This window comes from Acomys minous (genome assembly GCF_964271855.1).
Source record: "Acomys minous genome assembly, chromosome: 6".
Lineage (NCBI taxonomy): Eukaryota > Metazoa > Chordata > Mammalia > Rodentia > Muridae > Acomys > Acomys minous.
This window is the reverse complement of record NC_140487.1, coordinates 93,550,022-93,568,076: the sequence shown is the minus strand read 5'-3', so window position 1 is coordinate 93,568,076 and position 18,055 is coordinate 93,550,022. Positions and strand designations below refer to the sequence as shown.

Below are 18,055 nucleotides of genomic sequence, written 5' to 3'. Positions count from 1 at the left end.
GTCATGATACAGTTAATCATCTTAGCTTAAGGCCCTGAGGTATTATGACAGGAGATGAATGAGAGGGCTTTCGAGAAGCAGCGTTTGCCCAAATGTTGAAGTCCTGGGCTTAGGGGGCTTAGACCCATCAGCACATGGTGGAGATCTGCTCTGCCTTATTCTCCCCATCCTGGATCCTCCTTCAGCTGTAAGGGATATAAAAGTGCATCTCTCTGTAGCCTGGCATGTTCCTCTTCTAGCAGCGCAGAGGTCACTGGATGATATGTATGCCACTTCTACAAATGTCCCCTCCAACAAGGCAACAGATTTCAGTTTGGCTCTCACCAGGAGACAGAGCAAAATGAGATCCAAATGACAGGAACAATAGGCCAGGCTGTTTTGCTAGGGCAGGGCACAAACGGGGCAAGCAGCTGGCGAGCTCTGTTACCACGTTTAACCTCCATAACCCTGGGGAAGAGGCTTGTGCTTTTATTCTCATTCTAGATGAAGAAATCGAGACCCAAAGCAGTGGAGGAACTTGTTGAAAGTCATGCGATCACTTAGGAACAGCAACACAGGAGCCCCAGGTCTCCACTCCAGGCCCACGGCATTCTCTGTGACATCACGGTTTCACCTCTTTATTTGTTTTTACCTGGAGATACAAAGGTGAGTAAGAAAGAAACTGTAACATTGAATTCTCCAGACTCATAGAGGAGGGCCAACAAAGGAATAAATAATGGCATGGAAAGTGAAATTGACAGAATGCTGTGGGAGCCCCAAAGAAGTTATAGCCGGGACACACATGCAGGTGAATAGAAGCTTTTGAGTGGCTAGGATTCCTTGAACTTTTTTTTTTTTTGTAAAGATTTATTTATTATGTATACAGTATGCATCAGATCACATTATAGATGGTTGTGAGCCACCATGTGGTTGCTGGGAATTGAACTTAGGACCTCTGGAAGAGCAGTCAGTGCTCTTAACCGCTGAGCCCTCTCTCCAGGCTCCATGGATACCTTGAACTTTTTACATACCTGATTTAAACATGTGCTCTCAGGCCGGGCGTGGTGGCGCACGCCTTTAGTCCCAGCACTCTGGAGGCAGAGGCAGGCAGATCGCTGTGAGTTCGAGGCCAGCCTGGTCTACAAAGCGAGTCCAGGACAGCCAAGGCTACATAGAGAAACCCTGTCTCGAAAAAACAAAAAACAAAAAAAAAAACATGTGCTCTCTTTATTTCTGTTTCTTCAATACATATAATTAGCTTCAAGCCTGAAAACGTTTCATGGAGGGGCTGGAGAGATGGCTCAGCAGCAAGGACCACTGGCTACTCTTTTAGAGAGTCCCCAAACCCTCATGGTGGCTCACGGTCATCTGTACTTCTGGTTGTAGGGGATCTGTAGGCACCAGAGTTTGTGTGGTACACAGACATATATACAGACAAAGCATTCATACACATAAAATAAAATAATTGAAAGACATAGCTTAAGCCAAAATGGCGGTGCGTGCCAAGAGTCACAGCACTCAGGAGGCAGAGCAGAAGCAGTCAGTTTTAGCTTAGTCTGCTCTACATAGCAAGTTTCAGGGCAGCCAGAGATCGTGTGTGTGTGTGTGTGTGTGTGTGTGTGTGTGTGTGTGTGTGTGTGTGTGTGTGTGTGTGTGTGTGTGTGTGTTCTACTGACAAAGCTAGCCCAAGTTGCAGCTTGCCAGAATCCTTTAAATTTCCCTTTTGTTCTATTTTATGTACACAGGGTAAGTTCCCAGGTAGCCCAGTTGGCCTTTACTTCCTATGTAGGCAAGGATGACCTTGCACTTCTGATCTTCCTGCCTCCACTCCCTCAGTGCTGGGATGACAGCATGTGCCGCTATATAGGTTGTGTGTAGTGCTGGGGACTGAACACAGGGCTTCGTACATACTAGGCAAATGCCCTACCAATCAAGCTCTGTCCTGAGTCCCTGGAATCCCTCAATTTCTTGAATGACATTTGAACAGCTTCTTTCTAATCTCCTCGCCTTCTTTAATCCACACAGCACACAGCTAGAGTGATGGCCCTAAATAATAACAATGACAAGGACAGAACAAACCCTAACACAGGCAAGGCTCTGGGTTCAATCTCTGGCCCTGGGAAGAAAGGAAAGCAAGCCCACATGTCCTTCTCTTCCGATTAACCCAGGTGGTTCCTCTTGCCCTCTGGAAAATGGGTTGTTCTCTTAGCCTAGCAGTCAGGCATCTGATGCGCTACTTCCTGCCACCATCTCTTCTCACATAGGTCTTCCTGTCTCCTAAGAACTATCAATAATAGGCCAACTGTAAGAATGAATTCCTCAAACACACACACAAAAAGAATGAATTCCTCACAGGTAGGGTACAAGGACACTCTCAGCTACATAGTGAACTCAAGGTCAGCCTGAACTAATGAGACCATGTCTCAAAACTAAAATAAGAATTGACTGTAGTAAAGTACTTGCAGTTATCAGAACAGTACAAACGTAGCCTCCATATGACATACCACAGTACTAGGTTGCCAACTGCCCCTTCCCTGTGGTTGTTCCAGCCCCTCTAATCGGCCTTCGGCTGTGTGTGAAAGCATATGTGGTTAGATATAGGTCTCCAACGTTCTTAAAAATCCTCTGGGGTGGGGCTGGAGAGACGGCTCAGCAGTTAAGAGCCTTGGCCACTCTCCCAAGGGCCCAGGGTTCATTCCAGCACCCACATGGTGGCTCACAACTGACCTGAGCTCTAGTTCCAGGGGATCCAGTGCCGCCTTCTGGCTTCTGTGAGCACCAGGCATGCACATGCTATACAGACATACATGCAGGAAGAACACATCCATACACAGAAAATAATATTTGTAAAAATGTTTTAAGGTTTGTTATTTATGTACCTGCATGCCAGTAGAGGGGACCAGGTCTCATTATAGGTGGTTGTGAGCCACCATGTGGTTGGTGGGAATTGAACCCAGGACCTTTGGAAAAATAGACAGTGTTCTTAACCTCTAAGCCATCTCTCCACCCCATAAAATAATATTTTAAGCTTTCTTAAAAAAAAAAAAGCCAGCCAGGCAATGATGGCACCTGCCTTTAATCTCAGCACTCAGGAGGCAGAGGCAGGCAGATCTCTGAGTTCGAAGCCAACCTGATGTACACAGCAAGCTCCACAACATCCAGGGCAACACAGCAAAACACTATCTCTGAAAACCAAAAGAAAAAAAAGAAAAAGAAAAGAATTTCTTGTGGGTGGAGAGCACATCCTTGAATCATCCATGCCCAGCCAAGGACAAAGCACACAGTAAGTGGTCAGCAAATGTTCTTTGAGTGAACAAGCAAACATTGCAAGTAAGCCTTGCAAGGAGGTTCTTCAGCATTCTAAATCCAGATTGCCCTGGTCATTCTTTCGGTAGCTCCTCAGCTGATTTGAAAGTACAAAAAGAAAAAAAGAAGTGCAGTTCTTCGGTTACAGGAACCGAGAGAGACAGCCAGTGACCTTCTCCTGCTGGCTGCCCCAGGGTCTTCACCACAGACACTCAGTCCCTCCATTCTTCTGTTTTATCAGCTGTGAATTGTTTGAAAAATCCCAAGCAGTGTGTAGGAAATTCAGGAAAGCTCAGCAGCTAGAAAAGGAATGGGTTTCGTTTTTCAGCCCAGCTCATTTCTGAAATGTAACTTCATGTAGGGCTTTAAAATCTGCTCACTTCCTGCGCCATTTCTTCAGCAGTTCTGAGCAACCTGTAGATTGTGCCACCTTCCTAGACTATGTCTAGTTGTACTATGATGCCACAAGTTTCAAATGCAGAATTCATTTTATATGTTGCATCGTTTGAGGAGAAAACCAGTTTGTTTGTTTGGTTTTTTTCAGTTTTTTTTTTTAACTAGACAGTCCAAGTTTAAGAGTGGGGATAACAGTTTTCTTTGCAAGCAGCAGGAAGCAGTCAAGTGGTTTATATAATATGTGTATTAAAACAAAAGGCCTGCCGGGTGTGGTGGTGCGTGCCTTTAATCCCAGCACTCAGGAGGCAGAGGCAGGTGGATCGCTGTGAGTTCGAGGCCAGCCTGGTCTACAAACTGAGTCCAGGACAGCCAAGGCTACACAGAGAGAAACCCTGTCTCAAAAAACAAAAAACAAAAAAACCCACAAAGAAACAAAAACAAAAAACAAAACAAAAGGCCTTCAGCAGCCTCCACATTGGTCTTTCCAGGGGCATCATCTTGGAGATGTGGTGGAGTGAGGTAGCTGAAAGATCCTATTGAGGGGACAGAGAGATGGCTTAGTAGTTCCCAGCACTTGCTCCTCTTGCACATCCCCAGCACCCATACGGTGGCCCACAATCATCTTTTATACAATGCCCTCCTCTTGCCAGCACTGTACATGGTGAACATACATACATACAGTCAAAACATTCAGACACATAAAATAAAATAAATCTAAACAAATAAAATATTTTTTAAAAAAGATCTCTGAGTAAGGAAAGTACAAACATTAAATACAAAAAGCATGTTCATCATGCCTTTAATCCCAGCACTGGAGAACCAGAGGCAGGTGGATCTCTGAGTTCGAGGCCAGCCTGGTCTACAGAGTGATTCCAGGACACCCAGGGGTACACACAGAGAAGCCCTGTCTCAAAAAAATAAAAATAAAAAAAGACACACTATTACACACAAAACTTCATTTAGGATCTTTTTTCTTTTTAGAGTGCCAGTGTATAAAATTCTAAATTACATCATTTTCAGGATTAAGGTTTCAAGGTACTGAGAAATGTGTATTGAAAAGCAATGCAGCCAGGCGGTGGTGGCACATGCCTTTAATCCCAGCACTCGGGAGGCAGAGACAGGTGGATTGCTGTAAATGAGGCCAGCCTGGTCTACAAAGTTAGTCCAGGACAGCCAACGCTCACAGAGAAACCCTGTCTTGAAAAACCAAAAACCAAAAAAAAAAAAAGAAAGAAAGAAAGAAAGAAAGAAAAGCAATGCATATGGTCAGGTGGTGGTAGCACACACCTTTCTTTAAGTCTGTCCTCAAGTCTGTTCTCATTTTTAAAAAACATTTATGTTTTTAAAGATTTATTTAATGTATATGTGTGCTCTGTTTTCATGCATACCAGAAGACAAAATCATATGATTGTGAGTCACTATGTGTTTGCTGGGAATTGAACTCAGGACCTATGAAAGAGGAGCCAATGCTCTTAACTGTGTCCTTTCTCCAGCCCAGTGGCACACATCCCAGAACCCTTTAGGCAAGGGCAGGTAGATCTCTGCATTTGAGGCCAGCCTGATCTACAGAGTTAAATTCCAGGACAGCCAGGGATACATAGAGAAACTCTGTCTCAAAAACCAAAAGAAGAAAGAGGAGAAAGAAAAGGAAGAAGAGGAGGTGGCAAGAAAAACCAGGCACAATGGCACTGGTTCAGCCAGGCTACCTAGAGATTTCTGTACCAACATGGGCTACACAGCAAAAGCTGTGAACCCATCTTATGCTGAGCACTCTGGAAGACACTGTCCCACCATTTCATAAGGGAGAGTTTTAGAAACAAGTAATAACAGTTTTCATGACCCTTGTACTTTCAAACTAACTCATTCTCCCTGAGGTCTGAAAACATAGCATCCTTTGTTGACCCTCTCCGCTTTCCCTCAACAGTCTCTCTCTTCTCTCTCTCTCTCTCTCCCTCTCCCTCTCCCTCTCTCTCTCTGCCTCTTCCTGACCTCTTTCACTGCTGAGCCTCAACCTCATGATTCTGTTCTTGTGGAATTCACTGCAGCCTTTATTCCCCAACCACAGCTGAAACTTGTCCCTTGGATTATGTCTTCTTTTCCAAGACAATAGAGGAATTGAGCCTGGAACACTCACTTGATAACTGACTTTGTGGTTGCTGCTTCTGCACTGGTCTCCTAGGACCCTGCAAATAAGAACCAGGCAGACATCTCTGAAATGTTTAACTCAGTAACAGACCACTAGGACTTCTCTCATTTTGTTATGTTTTGACCAAGTAATATATTGGGGAAAATGATTATACCCTAATAACATTTCAGCCAGGTCTGTCTAAGAATCTGTATAAGCTTTAAGTCCAAAAGCTCTAAATACAGCCTTATTTGGAAGTCTTCAAAGATATAATTAAAGATCTTTCAATGAGATCATTCTGGATTTAAGGCGGGTTCTAGATCCAATGACAAATGTCTTTATAAGAAATGAAGATCTGAGGGGCTGGAGAGATGGCTCAGTGGTTAAGAGCACCACCTACTCTTTCAAAGGTCCTGAGTTCAATTCCCAGCAACCACATGGTAGTTCATAACCACCTGTAATGTGATCTGATGCCCTCTTCTGGCTTACATGCAGACAGAACATTGTATACATAATAATAAATAAATAAATATTTTTTAAAAAAAAGATTTTTAAAAAGAAGAAATGAAGATCTGAGACAGCCGTACGTGGAAAGCTGTTTGAAGGCAATGGCAGGTATGGAATAATACCTCTACAAGCCCCAAACACCAAGAACTGCATGCTACCCCCAGAGTCTAGAACGGTGTGGGTTTTCCCTTAGAATCTCCAGAAAGCACTAGTCCTGCTGGCATCTTGACTTTGAACCTTTGGTCTTCAGCCCTCCAGTGTTATGAAAGAATCATTGTTTTAAGCCAGCCACTTGTGGCAACACACTATCGCAATCCTAGGAAAGGAGTACCACAAATACGAGGCCTTCTTCTTCCTCTTTTTTTTTTTTTAAAGGTTTTGAGGCCAGCTCTTACTCTGGAGCCCAAGCTTGCTGGCTCCTGTGTCAGTCTTCCAAGTGCTGGCGTGAACCATCACACTCAGCTCCATAACTTTTATCTTAATATTTTCCCATTTTATTCATTTGTTTACTTTTAAATGGTTTCGTGGTCTGTCAATGCTAGTGCACACCTTTAATCCCAGTACTGGGGAATCAGAAGCAGGTGGATCTCCGCGAGTTCTAGGCCAGTTTGGTCTAATTGAGTTCAACATAGTGAGGTCCTGCGCACTTTTATTGGAGAATGTTTTATTTTCTTCTGTGTAGCTGAATGAGTCATTCATTTCGAGGACCCTACCAGCTGAAGCGGGTAGCCCAAAGAGTGTTGCTTGTGGCTTATGTTCTGACCGTGTGTAAAGGCTGTTGTCCTAGGCTGGTGAGTGGATTATCTCATTGTAGTAGTGCCCTCTAGTCACCGCGCCCCGCCCCCCCCCCCCCCCCCCCCGTGACTTCACACTGAAATCTCCCTCCTCAATTTGTACAGGACTTTGCTCCTGGCCATAAGTGACCTCACCCAAGTCAAGTTAATTAGCATTCCTTTCATAAATATTTGGAAATAGTGCCCCACCACCACCAAAAAAAAATTAGACTCTTTGGCCAGGCACAGTGGTGCACACCTGTAATCCCAGCACTCAAAGAGGCAGAGGCAGGTGTATCTCTGTAAGGCCAGCCTGGTCTACAAAGTGAGTCCAGGACAGCCAAGGATATACAGAGAAACCCTGTCTTGAAAAACCAAAAAATAAGAATTAAAAATTAAAGCTAAGATTTAAAAAAATTAGGGACTTTAAAAGTTTGGACTTGTAGCTCTTTCTCTTCTGGTCCCAGGCGCTGCGGGAGCTGGGGGTTACCGTACACACATAGCCAAGTCCAAGAACCACACCACACACAACCAGTCTCACAAACGGCACAGAAGTGGCATCAAGAAACCTCAGTCACAAAGATACTAATCTCTTAAGGGGGCCAACCCCAAGGTCCTGAGGAACAGGCGCTTTGCCAAGAAGCATAACAAGAAAGGCCTGAAAGGGGGCTGGAGAGATGGCTCAGAGGGTAAGAGCACTGGCGGCTCTTCCAGAGGTCCTGAGTTCAATTCCCAGCAACCACAAGATGGCTCATAACCATCTATAATGAGATCTGGTGCCCTCTTCTGGTTGCAGGTGTACATGCAGACAGAACACTGTATACAGAATAAATAAATCTTAAAAAAAAAAAAAAAAAGGCCTGAAGAAGATGCAGGCAAACAGCGCAAAGGCAATGAGTGCCTGTGTAGAGGCTGTTTGTTAAGGCCCTTGTGAAGTCTAAGGCCGTTAAACCCAGGATGCCGAAGGTTCCCAGCCAGCAAACTCGGCGGCTTGCTTTCATCGCTCATCCCAAGCTTGGGAAGCGGATTCGAAGCTACATGGCCAAGTGTAGACTCTGCCAACCAAAGCCTGAGGTTTAAACCAAGGCAGAGGCCACAGATCCAGCCAAGGCCCAGGCTTCAGTCCCATCTCAGGCTCCCAAAGGTGCCCAGGTCCTTGTGAAGGCCCCATAGAAAAGGCTTCTGCCAATGTGAAGACAGATGGACTGGTGTGACACACCTACCTACACACTATTTACAGATGACCAGTGACTATGCTGTTTTTACAAATAAACCCAAAGCAAGGGAAAAAAAAAAAAGTCAACCTCCGGAGCTGGCTATGGGACCATTCACCCAAACTCTGAATTTCAACGGAAACCAAAGAATCAGGACCTGGTAGCAAACCTACATTTCCAGACAGAGATCACAAGGTCAAGGACTTCCTGGGCTACAGAGTGAACTCAAGGCCAGTCTGGTCCAGTGAGAGCCTGTCTCAAAATAAAGTAAAAAGAAGGCCTTTAGGAGTTCAGGACCTGGTCTACACAGAGAGTTCCATACCAGCCAGGATACATAGTGAGACTCTGTCTCAAAAAAAAAAAAGGTGCTGGGAATGTAGTTCTAAGACAGAGTGTGTATCTAGCATGCACAAAGCCCTGGGTTCAACCCCCAATGCTGAAAATAGAAAGAGGGAAGGAAATAATCTGAATGCAATATTGTTAAAGGATGGGATGAATACAAAGAGTAATCAATTTCCTAGAGTAATCAATTTCCTGAGTTGCTATCATTTGACTACGACTGTCTCTTCAAAGTTCTCTGGCTGGAAGTCAGGCTCGGTGGAGCACGCCTGTAATCTCAGCACTTGGAGAGGCAGAGACAAGGGGACCTCCGTGAGCTCAAGGACAGCCTGGTCTACAAAGTGAGTCCAGGACAGCCAAGGCTACACAGAGAAACCCCATCTGGGGTGGGGGGGAGCATAAACAACAAAGTTCTCCTGCTGGGACCCATATTTATTATGACACTATTCTTTTCTTTTTGGGTGGGGATGGGAGTGCTGGGATTAAAGGCGTGTGCCACCACACCAGCCCAGCATGTGACACTATTATCAATAGCCAAGTTATGGAATCAGCCTAGGTGCCCATGGTAATATTGACAGTCAACTTACCTTCAGTTCCAGGAGTTGCCATGCTCTCTTCTGGCTTCTGAAGGTGCCAGGCAGACATGTAATGTACAGACATACATGCAGGCTAACACTTCATGTACACAGAATAAAAATAAATCCTAAATTAAAATTTTGAGACAGAGTCTCACTATGTAGTCCCAGTTGGCCTCAACAGAGATCCACTTGCCTCTGCTTCACTGGGGCTAGCGTTAAAGGTCTATACCACCATGCCACATCTCCTTAAAAAATAAATTTTTAAAAATTGGATGGAGCTTGCTATTATATTAAGTGAAATAATCCAGAGTGAGAAAGAAAAATATAAGTCTTTTTTTCTTTTCTTTTTTTTCCTCTCTTATATGTGGAATCTAGAGTTTTACAAAAACACAGGAGAATTTAAAAGGGGACCAACAGGAAATAAAAAGGGAAAAAAAGTAATGAGAAGATGATATGATTGAGTATGGTATATACTTGTATGAAAATGTTCATAATAAAACAAGCTCATGGCGGCTGGAGAGATGGCTCAGCGGTTAAGAGCACTGACTGCTCTTCCAGAGGTCCTGAGTTCAATTCCCAGCAACCACATGGTGGCTCACAACCATCTATAATGAGATTTTGTACCCTCTCCTGGCTGGAAGGCACACATGTAGGCAGAACACTACTGTATATTAAATAAATAAATAAATAAATAAATAGCCACGCGTGGTGGTGCACGCCTTTAATCCCAGCACTAGGGAGGCAGAGGCAGGAGAATCGCTGTCAGTTTGAGGCCAGCCTGGTCTACAAAGGGAGTCTAGAACAGCCAAGGCTACACAGAAAAACCTTGCCTTGAAAAACCAAAAATAAATAAACAAACAAGCAATAAGATCGTGTGCTGGAAACTTGATCCACAATGTAATTGGGAGATAGTGGAACCTTTTAGAGTAAGGTCCAGTGGAAAAGAATTGCATCATGGGTACCACTCTGAGGGCGGGATTAAAGCCCATCTCCAGGGAGTCCATTAGATCTCAAGAGGCTGGATTAATTACCTTGAGTATGAGTTGATTCATTGTTGAGTACAGTTTCCTAGGTTTCCCCTCCCGTAGGCTCACACTCCCATAGACGCTTGTACTATGTGATGATGCCTCTGTTCCACATACCACGTGATGCTCTCTGTCCTGTTATACGCTAGAAAGGTCTTAGCAGGCTAGTAATGCTGTCACCTTTGGTCAGAGAAGATTCTTTTTAAACTGGTCAAAATTCTGAGACTAAGTGACCACTGAATGTGCAGTCCGAAATGGAACGTCTATATTATGCCAAGGCTCAGGGAACGTCACAGAAGTGGCTGCAAAACCAACCTAAGAGCCCAAGGAAGGGCTGGAGGGCTGCAGAGTACTTTCTCCTCTGCCTGTCACCGCCATGGCACTCTCCAACTCCTGGCAGTTGTGACTACAGGAATAGGACCTGCACACGCTTTGGCTGGCCCACATTCTGTCCCGGAGGTGGAGGGGTTCTCCAGTCCCCACCCCTCTTTAAAGATTTATAGACAGTTAACTGCTATTTGTAAGGAGTGACTCACGGGGCCTCACCCCTCCTGGAGAATCTATAAGCAATTAGTGTTGCTGTGGTGGGAGAGACATTTTCTTCAGTGATGCGGCCACTGGTAAATTGCCCGTGCTCCTATAAATAACACTTCATCCTTCGCAAAACCCTAATACACACACACACAGAGACATGAGAGCAGAAAGGGAACTAGTTGAGGAGAATGTAAGAACGTAAGAGGGATAAGACAGGGTAATGAGAGGTGAACATGATCAAAATACATTATATACATTCATGAAAATGACACAGTGAGGCCCAGTCTTATGTATAATTAAAATATGCTAATTAAAAACTTTTAAAAATAGATCTTTATCAGACGTGACTGCCAGAGCTTGAACTTTTCAGCCTTCAAAACCATGAGGCAAGGTAAATCTTCTTTATAAGGTGCCCACCCTTGGGTATTTTGTTATAGCAATCTATAAACAGATGTTATAACATCTGTTTCGAGCTTCCTGACACCTGACTGTGTTCCTATATAAACACTAGTAGGACCTGGGGCAAGAGTATTAACGGAGACCCACATGTCATTTCTCAAAAATAAAAAGAAAAAGAAAAAAGAAAAATAAGTCCCCTTATCATACCAAATACATCTTCATGAAAACCCAGGAGACAGCGATGACCTCTTGCCTTCTTAGCTGTGGCTTCATCTGGTATAAGAGTGGCCCTTGCGCATATGTCCAAGCTCTTTCTACACATCCCTTCCCAAACGCTGTTTTTTAACCACCTTTAGGTCTAAAGGAACTGACACTATGTAGAGGAATGTTAATTCAGAACATGGCTGTTCTGGCAAGAGACCTCCCCTTCGTCTAGGTCTATGTGATCCGGCTGGCAAGAGATCACATCCAAAGATCTGTGTAATGTAGCTGGAATACAAATATGCCTTTAATCCAGAAGATAGAAGCAAACAGATCTGGGTTCAAGGCCAGCCTGTTCTAGAACAAGTATCAAGTAAAGAAAAACTTAGGTCCAGGCCTTTAATCTCAAACGAAGGTAAAGTTAGTTTGTAGAAGGAAGCACTCATGTTTGAAAGTGATGTCTAGTTGAGTGGAAGAAAAGTGACAAATCAGAGATTTGACAGAATAGGATACCACCCAACTCTCAAAAGGAGAGGAAAAGGAAGCTACTTAAGAGGCAGTTTTACAGAGAGAGGGGGCAGGACAGTAATAGACAGACTGCAGAGAGAGAACTCAGGTGAAGATGGAACAAGCCAGAAAATGAGAAGAAGCCCAGAAATTAGAGCAGATTGCTGAGTTAGTTTGAGGCCAAGCAGAGTAATTCCAGGCTGAGAGAGGAGCCAGAGATAGGAGAATAAAAGTTACTTTTCTTTCCTTTTTTTAACTTTTATTTTTTTATTTTTGGGTTTTCAAGACAGGGTCCCTCTGTGTTAGTGTTGTTGTCCTGAACTCACTTTGTAGACCAGGCTGGCCTCAAACTCACAGCGATCCACCTGCCTCTGCCTCCTGAGTGCTGGGATTAAAGGCGTGCAAAAAGTTACTTTTATAAGACTATGCTTTTTGTGAAGTCGAGACCAGCTTGGTCTGTAGAGTTCCAGGACAGCCAGGGCTAACCAGAGAAACTCTATCTTGAAAAAACAGAGGGGGGAGGGGGAGGGAGGGGAGAGAGAGAGAGAGAGAGAGAGAGAGAGAGAGAGAGAGAGAGAGAGAGAGAGAGAGAGAACACAACCAAGGGAAGGGCCTGTGCAGTTCTTGGAAGCAAGCTGAGGCTTTGGGGGCAGGAAGTTCCAGAGACTGAAGATCGTCCAAAAGTGAGAGGCAAGGGCTTTGGGTAAATAAGTCCCTTTGGCCCCCATGGTTTCTCATCCTAAGGAGAGAAGTTGGCTCAGAAAGGGGCCCAAGCTAGACCCTCTAGGCACAGGGTCCAAACCCTGAAAACTGTTTACACAAATATTTATATATAAATTATGATCCAACTAGATTCTGTTACTTGCAATTCAGGAATCCCAAAGCCCCTGACTTTATACACTGTCCAGTTTTTATTCTCTCCTCCCCAGTGGGCTAGAGTAGTGCCTGGTACAAGCCCTAATGTCTACCAGATGTGCCAGAAGCAAGGAAGTGGCTTTTGCCATAAGTTCTGCCATCTGTAGAAAGTTATTTTGATTAGTCATTGTGACTTTACTTTCCCCACTTAAGTATGTATACTATAGCTCTAAATAGAGATTTTTTTTTTTAGCTTAATAGCCCAAATCCTAAAACACTACCTTATTTCTGGAACTATATTCAATATATGAGAGTTTATGGATTCTGCCTCTCATCTAGCTTGGGGAGGGACTCCAAAATGAGAACAACGTTCAGATATTAGGGAACAAAGACTGTAAAATGTTCCCTATAATCCCATCAGTCAGGTCTTGAAGCAGTCCTTCTTGGAGGAAATTATGGTCGTCTTCCTTGGAAAGCCTTTAGTGTTTCTCTGGGGATGGTGTGTAGACACCGTGTGAGTCCTGCCTGCTACCCATCCATCCATCTTCACACTCATAGGGTGACTAATAACCATCTGTACGGGACCATACAGTCAAAGGCCACCATGAGCATGGTATCTAAGACAGACTGGAACTTCCTGCTAGACCTGCCTCACAGCTTGACTCTCAGGAGCCAGTGAAAAGGATGCATCATCGTGCTCACAAAACAACTGAGTGTTGTGGTGCATATCTGTGTTCCCGGCTGCTCTGCAACAGGAAGTAGGAAGACCACCCTAACCCAGTGATTTGACATGAGCATGGACAACACGGTGACATCCTATTTCCTTAAGAAGGAAAGAGGGGGAAGAAGAAAGAGAGGGAGGAATGTAGGCTCAATTTTCTTAATATATTTTATTACGAACTTATTAAGCCAGAGTACCTCACTTATAACCCGACTAACCTAAACAATAGGAAAAGGAGATTAAAGAACACAATAATGAAACCGTAAGGATATCAGTTCTGAGGAACGATTCTCCTGGAGTAATCAGCAGTATTTCTTCTCTAGAACCTGGAGCAACCAGAACCCAGAACCTCAGCCTGAGCCAGCAGCCCCGAAGCCTTCCCTCAAGCAGTTCTCTCTAGGAGCAGCTCAAAGTGGAGTGACGCATAGCCAAGACTATCGCACGTCTGCAAAAGCCCCGCCTCTTGTTTTTGGCTCATTTTTATACCTCCTCTCAGAATTTGCTCAAGGATGTTTTTCAGCTGGTTAACAACCAATCTCCCCCACATGGTGGTTGGACTTCTAAGGGGATAAACATCACCTGCTCTCTCACATATCTTTTTCTCATCCCCCACTTGTGATCTAAACAAAAAACATGTTTATCTCTCCTTCAGAGGAAGGAAAGAAGGAAGGAAGAAAGGAAGGAAGGAAAGGGAAGAGAGGGAAGGGAAAGACAACAGCAAAATAGACCTACAGTGGCCAGTTACCAGAAACAACCCACCAGGCCTCAAGAAGTACAAAAATAAACAGGGTGTAGTCTAAATTTACTTGTGATTTCCCACTTTAAAGAAAACAACAACTTTTGTTTTGTTTTGAGACAGGGTTTCTCTGTGTAGCCTTGGCTGCTCTGGAACTCACTACGCAGACCAGGCTGGCCTCTGACTCACAGAGACCTGCTTGCTTCTTCCTCCCCAAGTGCTGGGATTGAAGGAATGTGCCACCACACCTGGCTGTGATTTTCCACTTTTTTAGGAAAACTACACCTTATAATCTGGTATGCTTCTATAAACAAAAGCTTTTTTTTTTTTCAGTTTTCTAATAGTATATTTGATAGCATGGGTCTTAAGTGTCTTTCAAAGGCCCATAGGGTTTTTTGTTTTGTTTGTTTGTTTGTTTGTTTGAGACAGGGTTTTCCTGTGTAGCCTTGGCTGTCCTGAACTCACTTTGTAGACCAGGCTGGCTTTGAACTCACAGAGATCCACCTACCTCTGCCTCCCAAGTGCTGGGATTAAAGGCGTGCGCCACCCTTCTGGATCTTCTTCTTCTTCTTCTTCTTCTTCTTCTTCTTCTTCTTCTTCTTCTTCTTCTTCTTCTTCTTCTTTTTTTTCTTCTTCTTCTTTTTAAGTTATTCCTCTGTTGAGGATGTGTTTATTTGCACAACGAAAGAGGAAATCAGATCACATTATAGACGGTTGTGAGCTACCATATGGTTGCTGGGAATTGAACTCAGGACCTCTGGAAGAGCAGTCAGTGCTCTTAACCACTGAGCCATCTCTCTAGCCCACCCTTCTGGACCTTAAACTTCTGATTTGGTACCTGGATCGGCCCTGACAATGTCAAATACAAAGCTAGAACACTCAAGACTTTTAGGAGCCTGGAAGAATTGCTCATTAACATTGTGATTGTTTTTCATTTCCTGTGGTTTGTAAGAGGGAGCAGTTATCTGGGGATCTTCTCGGCCTGAGGGTACAGCTCAGTCACAGACCGCACACTTACCTTGCCTGAGGCTGTGGGTTCAATTCCCTAGAACCAATAATACTAACAACAACAACAACAATAACATAGATCTTTTCATAGCCTGTGTTTATGTCCTATGTAGTACTTTATGTCACCAACTTTTATGGAGATTAAGCAAAATTGTTGCAGTTATAAAGGGACACCTTCAAGCTTGAGTCTTTCATAGGGCTCAGTACCACTGTTGTCACAACACGACTTGAGTTGTGACTAAAACCCAGCTTAAGCCAGATAAAGGCAAGTGTTGACTTCAGGAAGAGCGTGTAGGAGTGCTCAAACCATGTATGATGGCTAATCTTGGCTGTCAACAACATATCTGGGAGAGGGAGCCATTGAAAAATGTCCTTATTATTACATTAGTCAGGTCTGTGGGGGCATTTTCTTGATGTAGGACTGTCCAACCCACAATGGGCAGGGTCACCCCTAGGCAGGTAAGCTATGTAAGTTAAAGGTAAGTTTTGGAACAAGCCAGTAAGCAGCACTCCTCCATGATTTCTGTTTCCGTTCTTGCTTGAGCTTTTGCCCTGACTTTCCTCCCTGATGGTCTGTAACCTGTAAAATGAAATTAACCCTTTCCTCCCCCAGTTGCTTTTGGTCAAGGTGTTTGTCATAGCAACAGAAAAGTAACTAAAACACAGTGTTAGCAAGAATCTGACTCATTCTCAGTTCTCTTTCCCTTAGATGCTTCCCCAAGGATGGATCCAGAAGGTCAGGTTTACATTCCACCCAAGAAGCAATTCCATTCAGCAGAATATAAATTTTGCCATATGGTAAGAGAAAATTTCTGGGGAACAGGTTTGTCCCATTGGGTCACGTAATCACCCTGGAACATCACTGAGTCTAATTAAAGAGAATGTTTTGATTTTTTTTTTTTTTTTGGTTTTGGTTTTGGTTTTTTGAGACAGTGTTTCTCTGTGAGGCCTGGCTGTCCTGGAACTCACTTTGTAGACTAGGCTGGCCTCAAACTCACAGAGATCTACCTGCCTCACCTCCCATTAAAACCATGCCTTAATCACCAGTGGCTTCCTTTCATTAGAACTCAATCATTTTCTTTTTCTTTAAAATCATTTATTTTAAAAATAATAGTAACGCCAGGCATGGGGGTGCACGCCTTTAATCCCAGCACTCAGGAGGCAGAGGCAGGCAAATCACTGTGAGTTTGAGGCCAGCCTGGTCTACAAAGTAAGTCCAGGTCAGCCAGGGCTACACAGAGAAACCTTGTCTCAAAAAAACAAAACAAACAAAACAAAAAAATCATAATCATAATCATAATAATAGTAACGTGGGAACTGGTGAGGTGACTTCACTTGTGAACTCTGACAACCCAAGTTCGTTCCCAGAACCCTCATAGCAGGCCAGAAACAATTCAAGTTGTCCTCTAACCCTGAAACAGCACCACAGCATGTAATCATACACAATAAATGGGCCTGTGAGGGCCTGGAGAGATGGCTTGGCATTTTAGAGTGCCTGTTGCTATTATAGAAGACCCAGGTTCAAATCCTAGCATCCACATAGTGACTCACAACTATCCTTAAATATAGTTCTGAGGGGCAGGAGTACTAATGCTCTCTTCTGACCTCTGCAGGCACCAGTCATGTGTACATAAATGCAGGCAAAACATTCATACCCATAAAAAAATTAAATCAAATCTATGGTGTAGAGAACCCAGAGACAATAAGGTTAAGAAATGGGTCCTTAAGGTGATTTCAAAATCCTCTCAGTTAATACAGACTTCCTGGTTATTTCCTAGAGTCTGAATTTTCAAACTATATCTTGTACTTACCCTAAGTCGCATTCCAATCTTGGAACAAAAAGACAACAACAACAAAAAGAGAGAGAGAGAGAGAGAGAGAGAGAGAGAGAGAGAGAGAGAGAGAGAGAGGAAGGAAGGAAGGAAACTGTTGCCTTAGCCTTTCAATGAGCAATAGCTTCTTTTTGTACATTTTGAACTTTGAACAATTTGAACCAAACTAAACTTTAAGTTGGAGGACCCCAAGTAGAAGCATAGAGAATGGAAGTGTTTGGCTTTTTCCTGCCTTTACTTACTTTTCTGTGGCGTCTATACCCAGATGGAGATAGGACATTCATACACCCTGACCCTGTGCTCTTCACTTTGCAGTCTGACCTTGATCCCCAGCAGTGTGCCGTCTTCTCCTGCACACCGCCGAGATCTACAACCACAGAAGTCTCGTTCCTCTTCACCAGCTGCGCAGGGAGCCCAAGGCCCTGTGTGATGGGAGATGCCTTGGGTGCTTTCTACGTATAAAGTTTTCCATTACAAACCTCAGGAAAATGGACTTAGTGATAGCATGCTTGCAGTTTCAGCAGTAGAGGAAGTGGAGGAGGAGGATCATAAATCTGAAGCCGTCTGGAGCTATGTAGCAAGACTCCTGTCTTTAACATAATGACAACAAGGACAGATTCTTGGGGGGCTGGTGATTTTCTGTCTGCCACCCCCTCTTCCCAGGATTCTCCGTCCACCGGACAAAGCTGAACTCTTCCTGGCTGCAGCCTCCTCTTGTGAGAGCTAAACATAGCTAAAGCTCCAGCCCTTTTTCTTTGATGTGCTTCAACCTTGAATGCTATAGCTAGAATTTCTTTTTAGCTAGGAGTCCTGCTTACCCATAACCTCCTTCAGTGCTTTTTTTTTTTTTTTTTAAGGTAGGGTCTCAGGCACTCCATGCTACCATAGAACTCTTTCTTTAGCCAAAGATGACCTTGAATTTCGATATCTTCCTGCTTCCATCTCCGAGGTACTGGGATAAGAGGCATGTGCCCCTGCACCTAATGTTGTATTTGTATATATACTTATGCGTGTAGGTAC

At 43.9% G+C, this 18,055-nt stretch overlaps 1 protein-coding gene and 1 long non-coding RNA gene across 3 annotated transcripts in view; one reads left to right on the top strand and one right to left on the bottom strand.

Moving 5' to 3' along the window:
* LOC311600182 (phosphatidylinositol 3-kinase regulatory subunit gamma) overlaps nt 1-10,471 on the bottom strand; it is a 73,555-nt gene extending 63,084 nt beyond the window's left edge. The window contains exon 1 of one of the 2 annotated variants that reach the window (XM_084786601.1): nt 10,249-10,471. Coding sequence is in view for 1 of the 2 variants with exons in the window: in XM_084786599.1 (XP_084642725.1) it covers nt 325-478 (154 nt within the window). In the remaining variant the exon portion in view is untranslated. Of the gene's footprint in view, nt 1-324; nt 489-10,248 lie in introns of those variants that run through there. The other variant, XM_084786599.1, reaches the window with a different exon arrangement.
* Nucleotides 3,073-17,631, top strand: LOC311600225. Its single transcript, XR_014780170.1, has 3 exons — nt 3,073-3,262; nt 15,913-16,001; nt 17,351-17,631. It is a non-coding gene; the product is annotated as an uncharacterized lncRNA (long non-coding RNA).
* Nucleotides 17,632-18,055: the final 424 nt, after the last annotated feature.